The sequence below is a fragment of the Poromitra crassiceps genome (genome assembly GCF_964638095.1).
Source record: "Poromitra crassiceps genome assembly, chromosome: 8".
Classification (NCBI taxonomy): domain Eukaryota; kingdom Metazoa; phylum Chordata; class Actinopteri; order Beryciformes; family Melamphaidae; genus Poromitra; species Poromitra crassiceps.
This window is the reverse complement of record NC_139629.1, coordinates 5,099,153-5,114,642: the sequence shown is the minus strand read 5'-3', so window position 1 is coordinate 5,114,642 and position 15,490 is coordinate 5,099,153. Positions and strand designations below refer to the sequence as shown.

Sequence of the window (15,490 nt, the reverse complement as noted above, 5' to 3'; positions counted from 1 at the left end):
TAGAATGGGTGCCATCAGGAAAGGGAGGAGGTGGGGACTGGGAGGGTGCAGGGGAGGGAGAGCAGGGGGAATGTGAGAGAGGAGAGAGTAGGAAAGTGATGAGGTGGGGAGGGAATGGGAAATGTTGGGGAGGAGAGAAGGTGGGGAAGGAGCAGGGGAAGGGGGAAAGAGGAGAGGAGGGGGGAGGGAGAGCAGGGGGATGTGGGGGAGGAGAGAGCAGGGAAAGGGAGGAGGTGGGGAGGGAATGGGAAATGTGGGGGAGGAGAGAACAGGGAAGGAGAGGTGGGGAAGGGGGAAAGAAAGAGAATGGGTGCCATGCTTTAGAATAGTGGGGGAGGAGAGTTCAGGAAGGAGAGGAGGTGGGGAGGGAGAGCAGGGGGAGTATGAGAGAGAGTATGTGGAGAGAACAGGGAAAGGAGGGGATGCCATGCTTTAGAGTGTGAGAGAGGAGAGAGCAGGAAAAGGGGGGAGCAAATCAGACTACTCTAGCCATTTACCGGAACTAACTAGAACACAGGGAATCTAGCTAATCTACACAGCCTAGTCTGCCCTGTCCTATTCTGCTCTAGTCTGATTTTAGCCTGAACACTACACTATTTATGTAATAAAAATTTTGCTAAATCAATATGTTCAATGATATTACTTTTGCACATATAAATGAAAATAATTTGTGAGCTTAATCTTTATAGCTTTCATTGGAAATAATTAGCCTACACTTGCCCTATGTCCACTCAACTCTGAGCGCCCCCTGCTGGTTGGGTGCCATTGTTGACTGCACATCATGCTCCCGGGCCCGTGGAGCGTCGGCGACTCGGAGGCAAGGCATTTTAGTGCTAGGTCTGTATTATATTGTGTATACATACTGTATCATACTGAACAAGTAAGATCTAGTGGTGATCTGGTGCAGAGTTTAACCTTTTTGTTGTTGCTTTCAACCTTGATGTAGCAGGTTCCATTTTCTCTACAATGTAATGTTGTCCTATAACGACACAAAAGTTCATGAACAGGAACACACCAATATTTAAGAAAAGGGAAAAGTATTCCTCCCTAAGTACTAGAATTTTGAAAGCCAAATAAATAATTCACTTGTTTACAAGAGCATAAAGTTCTTCGTATAATATCTCTGCACCAAATTGATAGTACACATAACCTCCGTGTCTCTGTATCCCTGTACCATCAGCCTGACAGCATGTATAATTTGACAAGGGTACCAGCAGGGGTCCCGAGCAGGTGGTGACAGGGCCACATTTTTCAATTAGGTAGTCGGGGCAAAAATGAGCAAATGTATGGCCAAAATGAGTCAACACAGGTTCAGCACCATGGAGAGTTCCCATTCGTTAGATACTGATGGAGCACTATGAAAGCCCTCTGGGGAGAGAGAGAGGGGGGGGGGGCTTCATGCCAATTCTGTGAGCAAGGCCTGACTAAATGGCCAGTGAGCGTGCTCCAACGGGTATCTAGTTTAACTGAATGTAGCCAGGGGGAGCCCCCAGACCCCCCTAGAGGGGCCAAGGTCCACCAACCACAGTCTTACTAAATCCTGCGGGAAAAACTAATTGTTACTGCCGTACGCCAAATCTGGCACGGGCAGGCGGAGTCAGCAATTAATATTAAAAAAAGCTATATACTATAGACTTTACCTTCCCCTGGCTGTTGCACCGCATGTGTGATCTAATTCCGTCATTCATCAGTGTTTTCTAATGTCCAATCTCCAGTTTTACTGAAGTGAGAATTGTTGCCTAGCCTGTAACCTACACCTGCGGTTGGAGCTGAACATCCCCTTGGGGTTGGGGATAGCTACTAAAGGAGATTATATTTAAAGTGTGAAAGGGATCTGCTGACCTACTACTTCTAGTTACCCGAAACTCCCGGGTCAACACATCCTCTCCGTTTGATATTGGTGAAGTTTGTAGACAACAGATTAAAATTGTATAGGCTAGGCGATATACACTGCCGTCGATATCAGACTTAAAGTAGGCCGTAGTCTAGTGTAGCCTCCCAACCTGCTTTCAGAAAGACAATAGACACATTTAAATTCAATATTTTATTGCCCTTGGATCAGCAATAAAGTAAGTGAACCAGCCTGACAGCATGACAGAATCAGGAATTCTCTTGTACAAAGCAAGGTATAATAGGCTACTCTAAAAAATAAAATGTTCATTGCAAAATATTTGCTGTTCAAAATAGGATACAAATGTCCAAAACACCAATTCATTGTTTATAGTATATACTTTATATATTATAAATAAAATGATTCCAAGATCATTTTATTAGGCTGCACACCAGGTGCTAGATAAAAGGCAAATGTAAAAATGTTGATATGTGGAAAGAAAAAGCCCAGGCAAAAATAAAACAATAGTGGAGTCGTCAGATTCAAACTCTCTCCATGAACTGACACCAGAACTACAGTTGCAATTGTGCAATAAATCAAACTCATTTCAGAATTAAACAAAGGGGTAAAGAAGAAACTGTGTCAACTAATATTTGCAAATACCTCTCATGGGTTGTTTTCGTCGACTATGTGCCAGAAGGCTTGCCACGTGGGACAGTGCAATGAGTGCCACACGGTTTAGAAAATAACAGGATCAGGGATTTAAGAGTGAATTTAGTACACTTTTGAAATGAACAACAACCCAGCCAGAAATATAGGTTTAAAACCAACCATAAGAATGATTTGCAACGACTATTTGATCCAGCTCTGCTAAAAAAATTGTCACGACGCTGTCGTTCCCACTGCACGTGTTAGACCCATTCCCCCTTCAACCTGCTGGAACTATCGGTGACATTACAAAGTAAGTAAAAGCATGAAAACCATTGCAGCAATTACAACTGTGATCACATGGTTGTCAAATTTGATTTGGTCTCTTTGTGTTCAATACTAACTGGTATGCTCATACAACTGATTGGTTTGAGAAAAGAATCAAGTAAAAATAAAAGGCATTGAATGACAAAACTCTGGTCAATTCAAGGAATACAGTACAGTACCATCATTTCATGTCTACATCCACTTTCCACAGTTTGTCCACTCTCTATCCCTCTAAAACATACTATTACAATCTCATGTTCCACTCGCACACCATTTACAAGTATGTACATTACTTCCTTCACATCTACTACATCCTACTGTTCAGGTTCCCTTTTAGATCACTTATCTCGACGTCCTTCAACCAAACATGTCTAATTTTACCTACAGGATTATTATTTTTTACGTTTTTTTTTACAGTACCGTTTACTGTCCCGCATTCTTCGTTGTATTTATTCCTCTACTCTAAACTGACACTTTTTGGAACAGCTTTTCTGTGTTGGTGTTTGGGTGACATGGGGGGACTTCCTGGAGGGGGCCATTGTGGTTTAGTTAGCTGGATGTCTTCCTCCACTTTAAAGGCTGTCTTTGGGGAGTCTGTCTTTGGAGGCCAAACTACCGCTATTTTGTTGACGTTTGGTTTGGTTTCATCAAATAACTTAGCACGTTCTTTATTAACAGCATTTCTTTTGTCCTTTTCATTGGTGGGCGGGCTGCTGATTGAATGTCTCCATTCAAGTTGCTCTGGGGAGGGGATAGGTCCACCGCTTCCTGGGGGAGGTTCCTGCCCAAGTCCATTATCGCGGTTCCCTTTGGACTTGAGGAGTTGGTTGTAATGGGGTAGACAGTACAAATGTCCATGGAGAGAGACATAATTACCTAGGCTGAAAGAGAAAAGAATAACCTTCCTTTGGGAGCTGTATGTGCAACATGAAAATCATAAAACAATTATTATTATTTTTTTAACAGTTATACTGTAATTACAAACACTGAGGTGTAAATGATTGAATATTATACTATTTCATGGCCTGTAGCTGCTTCTTCTTGAAATATACAAGTTCACAGCGACAATTTACCTGAACGAGAGTGACATATTTACCTTAATTTACTACTGCAGTGCTCACAGCAGAAACAGGATTTATGGTACTTCTTTCGGTCCGCTATCAGAGCATCCATCGGATAAACCCTCGTGTGACAGACAGTGCACAGCTCCGACTTCGGAACTCGAAGCTGTTGGAAAGAGATATAATGAGGTTGAAAATGATGTATCCCCTCACACGCACGCACGCACGCACGCACACACGCGCACACGCACACACACACACACACACACACACACACACACACACACACAGTCTCTCTCTCACTCACACACACAGATTTACAAGCAGCCCCTCTACACATGATAATTCACAGCAGGATCAGTGTCAGAGCAGAGTTGGTGAGTGCCACAGATGAGCCGTTAGCCACTGGTCAATGTAGCTCCGCCTCCAGCATCCGGTACAGTTTTTGGCTTTAGGGATTGAACCAGGGATGCTCCAGATTATGCACAGCCTCTTAGAAAACCTAGGCCCAACTACCATGCCTACCATGCCATGCCTAGCAAGTCTCTAAAATGACTCAAATCAATATGCAAAAACAAACAGACAAATGTGATCAGAGATCATTTCCCCCCCATAAAGCATCAGTTTGACTTTCAGTTGACTTTTAGTTTTTCGGGACAAAAACAAAAACAAATCGACATTGCATTTTGTAATGCAGCAGCAATTGCAAGCACTCAAAGACAATCCACCCATCCAATGTCCATGCCGTTAGTTTGTGTTTGCCGTCGTCATGCTGCACAGGTCTTTACCGGCTATGACCGTCTTTGCCTGATGTGACACCACTTGTGACGTCCTCTCTTCAGAGACACTGTAGCCGAGACTCTTGAAGACGTTCTCGCTCTCCGTCCACGTTTTGTGGAAATTGCGCAGCAGCTCCTCGGTGGAGGCTTCATCGTAGGTCTCTGCGCGCCTCGCGGCCGCGGCTGCTTTCCTCTTGACGGCGTCGGCGTAGGAGAAAGGGGCCGGTTGGGTGGACGACACACTTTCGGAGTGCTCAGAGACCGTCGTGGTGGTCCTTGTTCCGCTGACGTTGTTGCCAAATTCATCAACATCTGAGAAACGCTCTGTGATTGATTTGGTCTCGGAGAAGCCTGACGGTTCCTCTGGCACAGTTTCCGCCACATCTTTGCGGGGGGGAATGGGGGTGCTCCGCCGTCGGCTCCCCTTTGCCTCTTGACGACTCTCGTGCTTTGGACTGTCTGTTCTCATTTCCCACAGCTCTGGAACAGGCTCCTCCTCCTGACTGTCTGTTCTCATTTCCCACAGCTCTGGAACAGGCTCCTCCTCCTGATTCATGCTCTCCTCATTGGATGCAGAACTTTGCTCGCCCAGTTCAAACACATTTTTAATAGCCTGGATGTCAAAAGTTGGCGCTTCCTCATCGAGAAGGCCTGCTTTTTCTTTGTCTGTCTTTGCATTTTCAGCCTCATGCTCAAGTCGCTCTGCGAGTGGGATAGGCTCTTTTCTGATGTATAATTTCTCCTCTTGCGATTCAAATTTGTTCAAAAGTCCAGACATGTCCACCTTAGGGAGGTCATCCATTTCTTTCTCCTCATGTTCTGTATCAGATTCCTCCATGTCTGGGCCCAGTCGTTCAGGGATATCAATGGGATCCTTTCTCACATAGGTCTTATTTCTTGCAGCTTTACGAGCCTCTTCAAAGAACTCTTTCTTGTCTTTTACAGATGCAGTTACAACCGATGGCTCTGATGTGTCTGAGGCTTTCACAACATCCACCTCATTTTGATCTAATGACAGACCGATCTCAGTGGTCGGCTCAGGCTTACTTTGTAACTCATTTGAACCCAATCGTTCTGGAATATTAACTGTGTCCTTGTGGACACATGTAGGATCCACGTCCTTCTGAACCTCCTCGAAGATCTCCCTTTTCTCCCTTTTCGACGACGCAGTTATCGTTACGGACGTTGCCGAGGCCTCCACAGATTGGGCCTCAAATTTGATTTGCCGATGGAATGAGGCGGGGGATTCCACAATCTCCGATTTCTTTTCTGTGACTTGTTGGGGAGAGAGAACTGGGGGTGGGGTCACGCCGCGCGACAGCTTGGCCGTTGTGTCTTTCAGTCGAGCCAAATTTTCCGCTCTGTCAAAAGTGGGAGACGGTGTGACCCTGGTGATGCGCGACGTTGGGGTGTCGCACCTACGTTGGGGCGGCGTGGGGGGCGTGGCTGGCCTGTGCAGCAGGGTAGGGGACGGAGTGACTCTCTGGGGTGAGTCGGTTCTTCGCGTGGATTCAATAGTGATGAAGGTTGGCGAGGGGGAGCGCATCTTTAATAACGGTGAGGGGGAGCGCATCCTCAATAGTGGTGAGGGGGAATGCATCCTCAACAACGGCGAGAGTGCCCTGAGTTCAACAGACTTGACCTGGCTCATCTCTTCTGTCCCTCTCTCCTGCGAGGCCCTTGTCTTTGTTTGGCTCTCAACTTTTGCAGAACCAATACTGATCTTGGATATTCTCTGTGTTGTCGCAGCAGTAACAACGACCTTCTCAGAAATGGATTCACACTCATGCTTCTCCACTGTGTCAGTGCCTTCTAGGTGCATTAGTTTAGCCTCTGCTAGTTTCCTTACATGCAAAATAATTTCTTCAATTCTTTGCACATCATTTTCAATTCCAGATCCCTCCAATTCACATTTTTCTTCTGGACTTATGAGCCATTCTGGAACTGTATTGAGCAGAGTCTTCACAGCTTTAGATTGAGTCTTTCCTGAAACTCTTTGTAAGTCTCTGATGTGAGAGATCAACGCTTGGACCTCCCGCCTCTGAGAATCATCTGCGCTCTCCGTTGTGGACTTTTCATTTCTCTCTGACTCGCCTGTCACTGTAACTGGGACATTCCTGCGTTCTTCCGTTGGTTCCTCTGTGTTCTGTTGATTGACTGTCACCCCTTTCTTCTTCTGAGATGCCTTTACTTGCTTTTGAACATGAACTGCTTCATGTTGCTGGAAACTCTGATGGACTTTGCTTTCTGCAATAACCACTTCCTTCTGGACTTGAATGTGTTCTTCCTTTATACTTTTATGCATTTGGGAAACCATAATTGTCTCCTGGGTTTGAGGGGATTTTTCAGACACCGTCGTCTTTGTTTTTGTGGGGTCTGTCTTTGATTCTGTGGGTGTGTCTTTAGCTTGACCATTTTTGGACCTTTTGGACTTCTTTTTCTTCCTGGCTGGAGTTGGAGTTGCTGGTTGGTTGTCACTGGTGGTGACAGTAGCAGTAACAGTACTAGCAGTAACAGCAGACACAGTAGGAGAGGGAGCAACTTGCTTAACATCCTTCTTTACCTCCTCTTTATGCTCAGTGATCACTTTCACCTGGGCAGCTTCCATCACCTCTACCTTGACATCCTGTGAGATCCTCTTCTCTTCACTCTCATTCGTCTTTTTGCTTTCTTTCATTTCTTCTTGCTTTTCCTGCTTATTACCCTTTTTCACCTTTGACTTCCCGTTTTTCCCGTTTGTACTGGGAGCCGCCCTCTCTGCTTTCACCGGCTGATTGGAAGCGCTCTCTTGGCCTTGCGTAAGAGAACTATCGTTTTTCATTTTCTTATCAGGCTGTGCTGTTTTGGCTGCCTTGACATCTTTGTCTGTGGTTAACGTTACACTTTCTCTTTCTGAGGGCTGATTGTGGAGGTTATCATCGGATACTGCTGTATTATCTTTTCTCTTCTTGCCCTCAGATTGTGATTGGCTTGAATCCACATTGTCGTCTGTGATGACAGGTTCAGGCTTTATCGGTTGAGCAGGGATTTTCTCAGAGAGAGAATTTTTATCCTCCTTGTTGGAGCCCTTTGTTTTGAGGTTTTTGAATTCCTTCTTTGCATCAGTAGTCACATTTTCTATCATTTGAACGTCACTGATTGAGCTCTGGACTTTGTCAGTAACAGCAGACTGTTTGATTGAGCTCTGGACTTTGTCAGTAACAGCAGACTGTTTGATTGAGCTCTGGACTTTGTCAGTAACAGCAGACTGTTTGATTGAGCTCTGGACTTTGTCAGTAACAGCAGACTGTTTGGAGGAAACGGAAACTATTTTCTGTGAAGTGGTTGTAACCATCTGTTGTCTAACAGTTGAAATAGACGAGGTCTGTTGAACAGAGGCAACATTGGAAGTCTCATTAGAGACAACCTGTTGTTTAGCAGATGACATAATGGTACATTCGGGGAGATTTTTCACACTTATAGCATTGACAAAGGCATTGCTTTGCATATGATCTGAGATTGCAACATGCTGGGATAAATCCGGCGTTGGTGAGTCTGACTGAACGCTTGACACAGTGTTTTCAGCTCTCTCCTCAGTCAACTCTGACGTGCTGCTCCTTGATTGCTCAATATCTTTGTTAGAAAGCATTTCAAGAGCGGCTGTAACCGAGTCATGCATGTAAGTGGGTGTTGGAGTAGTGGGGGGTGTATTGTCCTCCTTATGCTTCCGGTACTTTCCTTCTGCTTTCATTAACGGAGTGTTAAATTTACTCATCTTCCCTCTCATGGAAGGAGGAGGCGATGGCGGAGGTGTGAATTTGACAGGAGAAACGTAAACCTTCTTTAATGGCCGCGGCGACTCCGGTGGTGGGGGGGTTTCGCACGAAACCGTTTTTGACGTCTGCATTGTGGTTCTAGATTCAACTTGGCTCATCTCTACCACAGACCTGTGGCTGCTGGCGACGCTCTCAGATGTTACCCGTTGCATTTGACTGAGTTGTACTTTAGGCTCGAGCTTTGGAACTTGGTGCAAGATGGGCGCTTTCACCTTTTTCATCTTTGATGCTCTTGCTGCTGCGGGATGGGCGGCCTGCGACGGCATGCTGTCCAGTTCCTGTTGGGAAGGAGGAGGCGGCAGGAAGTCCTGCTCACTAGCGAGCGGCGGCGGAGGAGGAGGAAGGTGCTCGATGTCAGAATCGACGGACGGCGGAGGAGGAGTGGGGGGAGGAGAAAGGTCGTTCTCCAGCATGGGGGGCGGTGGGGAAGGGAGAGGCAGATCGGGCTCCGGCACTTGTGGTTTTGGGAGGTGAACGTCCTTTTTCACCTTGGTTTTATCTAATCGTATCATTCCCTTGGCTTTAGAATTTAGATTACGGAATTCTGTCTTTAATGTTTTGACGCCGTGGCTTTGTGTGATCGTTTTGTGTTCCACCACTGTTGTTGTTGTCGACGACTGCTGAGTAGACTGCTGAGTAGACCGCTGAGTAGCCTGCTGAGTAGACTGCTGAGTAGCCTGCTGAGTAGACTGCTGAGTAGACTGCTGAGTAGACTGCTGAGTAGACTGCTGAGTAGACTGCTGAGTAGACTGCTGAGTAGACTGCTGAGTAGACCGCTGAGTAGACTGCTGAGTAGACTGCTGAGTAGACTGCTGAGTAGACTGCTGCACCGAATGGGATTTTGTAACCATTTGAGTTTCATCGGAGTGGGAGTGATTTCCTTGTGATGTTTCAACCAAATTAGCCGTTTTTATCTTTTGGATGTTCCTCGCCGCATCAGCATTTAGGTTTTTAACCGGAGGGCTCTGTTTTACTCTGACCCTTCTGTACGCTCCATGTCTGACTTTGGGAGTTTCACGCTGTGCTGTCTCCATCAATGACTTAATAGTGCCTTTAACATCACCCCTTATTACCTCTTCCTTATCCAACTGGTTTTGCTCCTGGGTCTCATATAGTGACTTAATTGACATCCTAACATCACCCCTTATGACTTCTTCCTTGTCCAGCTGGTTTTGCCCCTGGGTCTCATATAGTGACTTAATTGACATCTTAACATCACCCCTTATGACTTGTTCCTTCTCCAGCTGGTTCTGATCCTGGGTCTCATATAGTGACTTAATTGACATTCTAACATCACCCTTCACATCACCCTCAAGGCTTCCCCTCCTTTGCAGTCTTGGTGATGGTGGCTGCTCCAGTAAGAGCTGAATAGTTCCTCTTACATCTCCCTGAACATCAATTTCCTGCTGACACATTCTCCTTTCGTTGGAAGCCTCGTGCAGACACTGCATTGCTGTGTGAATATCACCCCTCACAATTTCTTCCTTTTCAACCTCCCTCACTGCTTGCTTTGCCTGCTCCAGAGATTTCAGAGTGGCCTTGACGTCTCCAGGGACCAAATCCTCAACGACAGCCTCAATTTTGGAAGTGGCTGATTTCTCAAGGGACCTTAGAGCCCCCTTGATATTGCCCCGTATAATATCTGGCTTCTCCACCTCCTTGTATCGCTTTTGAGCCCTCTCCAAGCAGCGCAGAGCTTTTGGTATGTTACCTTTCACCACCTCCTCTTTCTCCACAACAACTGTCTGACTGGCAGATTCAGACAGTGAGGTCAACGCTGCCTTTAAATCACCTTTGACTATTTCCTCCTTCTGGACTCCCTCCAGTGAGATGGTTGGCTCTGTCATGAAAACTTTAACCGTGTTGTGTACATCACCGGGAACAATATCCTCCACCGTGCGCTCAATTTGTGTTTGACTACGACCGAGGATGCGTTTTGTGCTCTTGATGTCACCTCCGACAATCTTCTCCTTTTCTACTCCGTCGGGTGGAGTCTCATCAGGTCCTACATGGAGTTGTTTAAGATAGTCAAGACTCCCAGATTCAATGCATGTGGAGTAAAAACTGACATTTCCCTTTTCAGCATCATCTACCCTTATCTTCACTGTCTGGTCCGGATTGTCAGTGCTCGACAGTTTTTGAAGAGCATGCTTTATATTCCCTCCTACGATATCTTCTCTTTCAAAGGTAGCATTCTCTTGTTTATTCATAAGGGAATATATTGTCATCCGCACATCTCCTTTCTCATCCTCCTGGATGAGGATTCCATGTTTAGCTGACCCGCTTTCCTTCAGAAGGTTGTTTACAGCCTCTTGAATGTCACCTCTTAATATCTCCTCCTTCTCCACGCTGGTGTCTCTCTCTTGGTTGAATAGTTGGTGCACAGTTGAGCTGATGTTACCCTTCTCTTCTGAATCTATGACTATCTGCCTCCCCTCGCTGCCCCGTCTGTTCAAAAGGTTCATCACAATGCTTTGCAGATCCCCAGTGATGACCTCCTCTCTTTGGATCTCCGGAGCCTGCTGATTCATCAGCTGGTATTTTGCCATTCTAACATCACCAATTTCATCTGCTTCAATGAGTATTCCTTTTGAATTCACCATTTTCTGGCTATACAGTTCCTCAAGGGTTCCCTTGACACTCTTACCCAGGATTTCGGTCTTCTCCATGCTTGTCTCGTTAAAGTCATCGAGATGCGTCGTTTCAAACAGCCAGGTTGTTGTCTTCACATCGGCTTTGGGAATTTCCTCTCGAGTGAGAGTTGCATCATGATCTTCATCTGCCTCTTTAATGTGGTCAAGAGGATTCTTTTCAAACAGCCACACTGATTGTTTGACATCACCTTTTGCAACATCCTCCTTTTGAACTGTTTCAATCAGATTCTCAGAGCTCATGCTTCTAATTTTATCCATGGACTGGGTTTCAAATCTCCATTTTGCTGTCCTGACATCACCTTTTTGTATTTCACTCACATTAACTGTTCGAACAGAGTTTTCTGATAGGGCGTCCGACTCAAAACGATGTTTATTCATTCTAACGTCGCCTCCTTGAATATCATCCACCGTTTTGATCAAAACCTTATTTTCCTCGGCGATCCTATCAAGAGGTTGTGTTTCAAATTTCCACTTGGCAGAAGTGACGTCTCCTTTTTGCACATCCTGTTGTGTGACAGATTTGATGATATAAACCTCTTCTGTGTCCCTGATGGAGTCCAGGGGTTTGGTTTCAAACAACCATCGAGATCCAACCACATCTCCCCGCATGACCTCCTCACTTGTGACGGTAGTGACCTCATGGTAATGGCCGTCTTTGTCCTGAATGGCATAAAGGGGCTGAGTTTCAAACATCATGGTGTAGTTCCTCACATCACCCTTCTCATCCTGATCACGGACAATCTTTTGCATTCTTGTCATCATGTTTGTCTCTGTCTCAGAGGATACTTCCTGAATTTCATCTAAGGTGTAGGTCTCAAAAATGAAACGGCCCTTGTCAACGTTCCCGCCTTGTACATCACTCACAGTGCGGCTGTTCATGGACTCCTCCTCGCTATTATCATGTAGAGTATCAATGGATTGGTTTTCAAAGAGCCATTTGCAGTTCCCCACGTTTCCCTTTTGTATCTCCTCAGACTGAACAGTTTTAAGCTTCTGCCTTATTTCCTCAGACGTAGAAGTCATGATGTCAGATGTTTGGTTCTCAAAAATGTACTTCATCCTTGACACATCTCCAGACTCGATGTCTATCTCAGTGACTCGCTTGAAAGAGCCCCCTTCCTCCCCAGTGAGGCTCTCGAGTTTCTCCGTTTCAAAGAGAAAACGAGCCGTGCTGACGTCTTTGCCCCTGATCTCCTCTTGATTCACAGTGCATGTTCTCAGGATAGTTTCTGTCTCATCATGGATGGTGTCAAGTGCTTGTGTCTCAAAAAGCCATGTGCAGGTTTTGACATCGCCCTTGTGAATTTCCTGAGACTCGTTTTCACTCTTTACCTCTGCTCTTTCATACAGAAAGTCCATTGGTTTTGTCTCAAATAGCCATTTGCAGGTTTTCACGTCACCTCTCACGATGTCAACATCTTTGCTCGTTTCTACAATTTCTTCATCTTCAATATTGCTGAAGTACTTAATAGCATCAAGAGGCTGCGTTTCAAACAGCCACTTGGCAGTTTTAACATCGCCAGATTCCACTTCCTCTTTCGATATCCCCTTAATAATCTGGTACTTACTCATGCTTTCATCAAACTGGTCAATCGGACGCGTTTCAAACATCCATTTGCAACTTGTTACGTCTCCTTTAACAACCTCTTCACGACGGACTGTCTTCACCTCGTGGAAATGCCCTGAGCGGTCTTGCATGGCATACAACAAAGTCGACTCAAACAGATTTGTATTTGATTTCACAGAGCCAGAGGTTACACCATCTATGACAATCTTTTGAGATTCATCCCTTTGGCTTAAATCGGTAGTCTCAAAGATTTGCTTGTAGTTTGACACGTCCACCTTATCGATTTCTTCCATGTCTATTGTCCGAATGATTTCCTTCTTCTCCTCTCCAATCTGCTCCAAGGGTTGACTTTCAAATCGCCACTTTTGGTGCCTCACGTCGCCCCTCTCCTCATCGAGTGCTGCCGCTTTCTTCAGTTTCCCCACCTCAGCAAGCTCTTTCAACTCCTCACCTGGCTTCGTTTCAAAATAATGTCTTGCTGATCTGACATTACCTGCAATCACCTCCTCTCTTGTCAAGGGTCTCGCATTCGAATCGTCTTTTAACGTGTCCATCGGCTGCGTCTCAAACACCCAGCAGTTCTTACGCACATCTGCCCTGCAGCTTGTGCCATCCTCCTGTGTGAGGTCCTCCTCGACATTCACAGTGCGAGTGACGTTCTTCTTCTCTTCTCTTATGTGCTCCAGTGGCTGGCTCTCGAAGCGCCACTTTTGGTGCCTCACATCTCCCTTTTCTTCTTTATTCGTTGTCGTCTTTTTCAGTCTTCCGACCTCCGGGCCGACCTTCCTCTCTAACTGAGGGCTGCTTTCAAAAAAGTTTCTCGCAGATCTAACGTTGCCCCCGATAACGTCCTCGAGACTTTGAGGTCTGGCGTTGGAATCATCCTTGAGAGAATCCATTGGCTGTGTTTCAAACACTAAGCAGTGCTTACGCACATCAGCCCCTACGATCTCTTCCTTCTGCGTGTTTGAGCTCTCCCACTCATTGCCAGAGTTTAAGGTCTTTATCTCAAACAGCCACCTGCCCCAATCTCCCTTATTGTTGTCTTCCATGGAAAGACTACACACAAGTTTCAAAGGGGTAGAATCTCTGTTTGTCATGTCTAGGGGTTGCGTATCAAACAGCCAACGTGAGGCAATGGAGCTCTCCAATTCGGTTTCAATTTTGCGCACAGATTTGATCTCCAGCATCTGGCTCGATTGTCCCATAAGGATACATTTGAACTGTGTGTCAAACGTACTTGTTACCGTCTTCACTTCTCCATTAAGTTCCTCTAAGACTGACCTTAGACTCAGCAGGTGGCTCTCGTCAATGGTCTCAGTGTGGCCTAAGGTTTCCATGTAGTTATTGTCAATCATGTAAATGGTAGCATTCCCATCCTCCTCTGTGAATACGATCTCTTTTGTTAGATCTTCCTCCACATGCATTTTATTTAGCGTGTCCATTGTTTGGGTTTCAAACAGCCAGGCTGCGGCACGGACATCTCCTTTGTCCAGTTTGTTGAATTTGTTTTTGTATTCTGTCGAGTTGACGTTGTGTGAACCCAGCTCATCCATGGGCTTGGTCTCAAACATCCAAGCTGTGCGTCTCACATCTTTTCCAAATATCATTTCCTGTTGAGCGATTTTCCTGGTGTCATCGTCCTCATCTGGTGTTTCGTCTTTGATGGTATCCAGTGGCTTATTTTCAAACATCCAACGCCTTGACTGCACCTCCCCGTAGAGAATCTCATCCCATTCCATGTATTCTTGGTCTGGGCTCATACTGTTGGGACTGCCGCCGTCATCCTCATACACATACTCTTGGCTCTCGATCTGGCTGCTCTCAATTTCGGCTTCATCACTGCAGTACTCTTTCTCGATATTTTTACGCACCTCAGGATGAATGTGCTTGTAAATGCGTTTCAACTCAGACATGTTCCTCTGCTTGAAGTAAGCGTCTCTGTTGACTGGGTATTTGGAGGAGTAAGCTGCTTCTGGAGGCTCAGGTGAGTAATAGCCCTCTGGAACATCTGGATTGTCTGATGGCATTTGTAGTAAGTCTGGAGGCGGGGGTGGAAGATCGTCAGAATCCTCAGCCGGTGGGGGAGGAAAGTCCTCATAATCCATGACTGCAGTGGCTGTGTCTTCTGTTGCTTCATACATCTCACTAGTTGCGGCCTTTTGTGTCACATTTGAGCACCACTTAGATCGATTGATGTCACGATGTCCAATCTTTTTGAGGGACAAAAGCGATATTTGTGGGTAAATATTCATAAATCCGTCACATTACTCAGTGACAGAATGATTGCACATATATTGCATTTCACTTGGTTGTGGTGCGGTTTAATTTGAATGCACATTTAAAAATGAGGTTACAGAACACAAGTAACCTTACAGAATAAAGTAGAAGACCTAGCATTTCGAGGTATATGGTACTGTGTATATTTGATTCACTACGTAAATAAAAAAATTATAACATCTGCTCATTATTTTTTGTACAAAAATAGTGAGCGGAGGCTCCTTTTTTAAGTTAAGTTAAGTTAAGTTATCCTTTATTTATCCCCTTGGGGAAATTCATCCTCTGCATTTGACCCATCCTCTACTAGGAACCTTCCTAGAACTAGGAGCAGTGGGCAGCCACTGTGCAGCGCCCGATTATATGGATTACTGTTTTTGTTCAGCTCCTATGAAAGAATATTTTTGGATGTGAGTGAAACTTCTTACTGTGAAAATTACCATGTTATGCTCTTTGAAGTCACAACCAAATAAATCACTAACAAATGAATGAATATAGACAGCATATAAAATACACTCTTGAATAACCTAC

At 45.4% G+C, this 15,490-nt stretch overlaps 1 protein-coding gene across 1 annotated transcript in view; it reads right to left on the bottom strand.

Annotated features, from left to right (window-relative positions):
• Positions 1-3,172: 3,172 nt before the first annotated feature.
• The window catches only part of xirp2b (xin actin binding repeat containing 2b), a gene marked incomplete at its 5' end in the record, with an annotated part of 17,624 nt that continues 5,306 nt past the window's right edge, over positions 3,173-15,490 (bottom strand). The window contains 5 exons of the mRNA XM_083642248.1: positions 3,173-3,687; positions 3,903-4,033; positions 4,656-5,604; positions 5,827-9,078; positions 9,358-14,895. Coding sequence (XP_083498374.1) covers positions 3,942-4,033; positions 4,656-5,604; positions 5,827-9,078; positions 9,358-14,895 — 9,831 coding nt within the window. The 3' untranslated portion in view covers positions 3,173-3,687; positions 3,903-3,941. The remainder of the gene's footprint in view (positions 3,688-3,902; positions 4,034-4,655; positions 5,605-5,826; positions 9,079-9,357; positions 14,896-15,490) is intronic.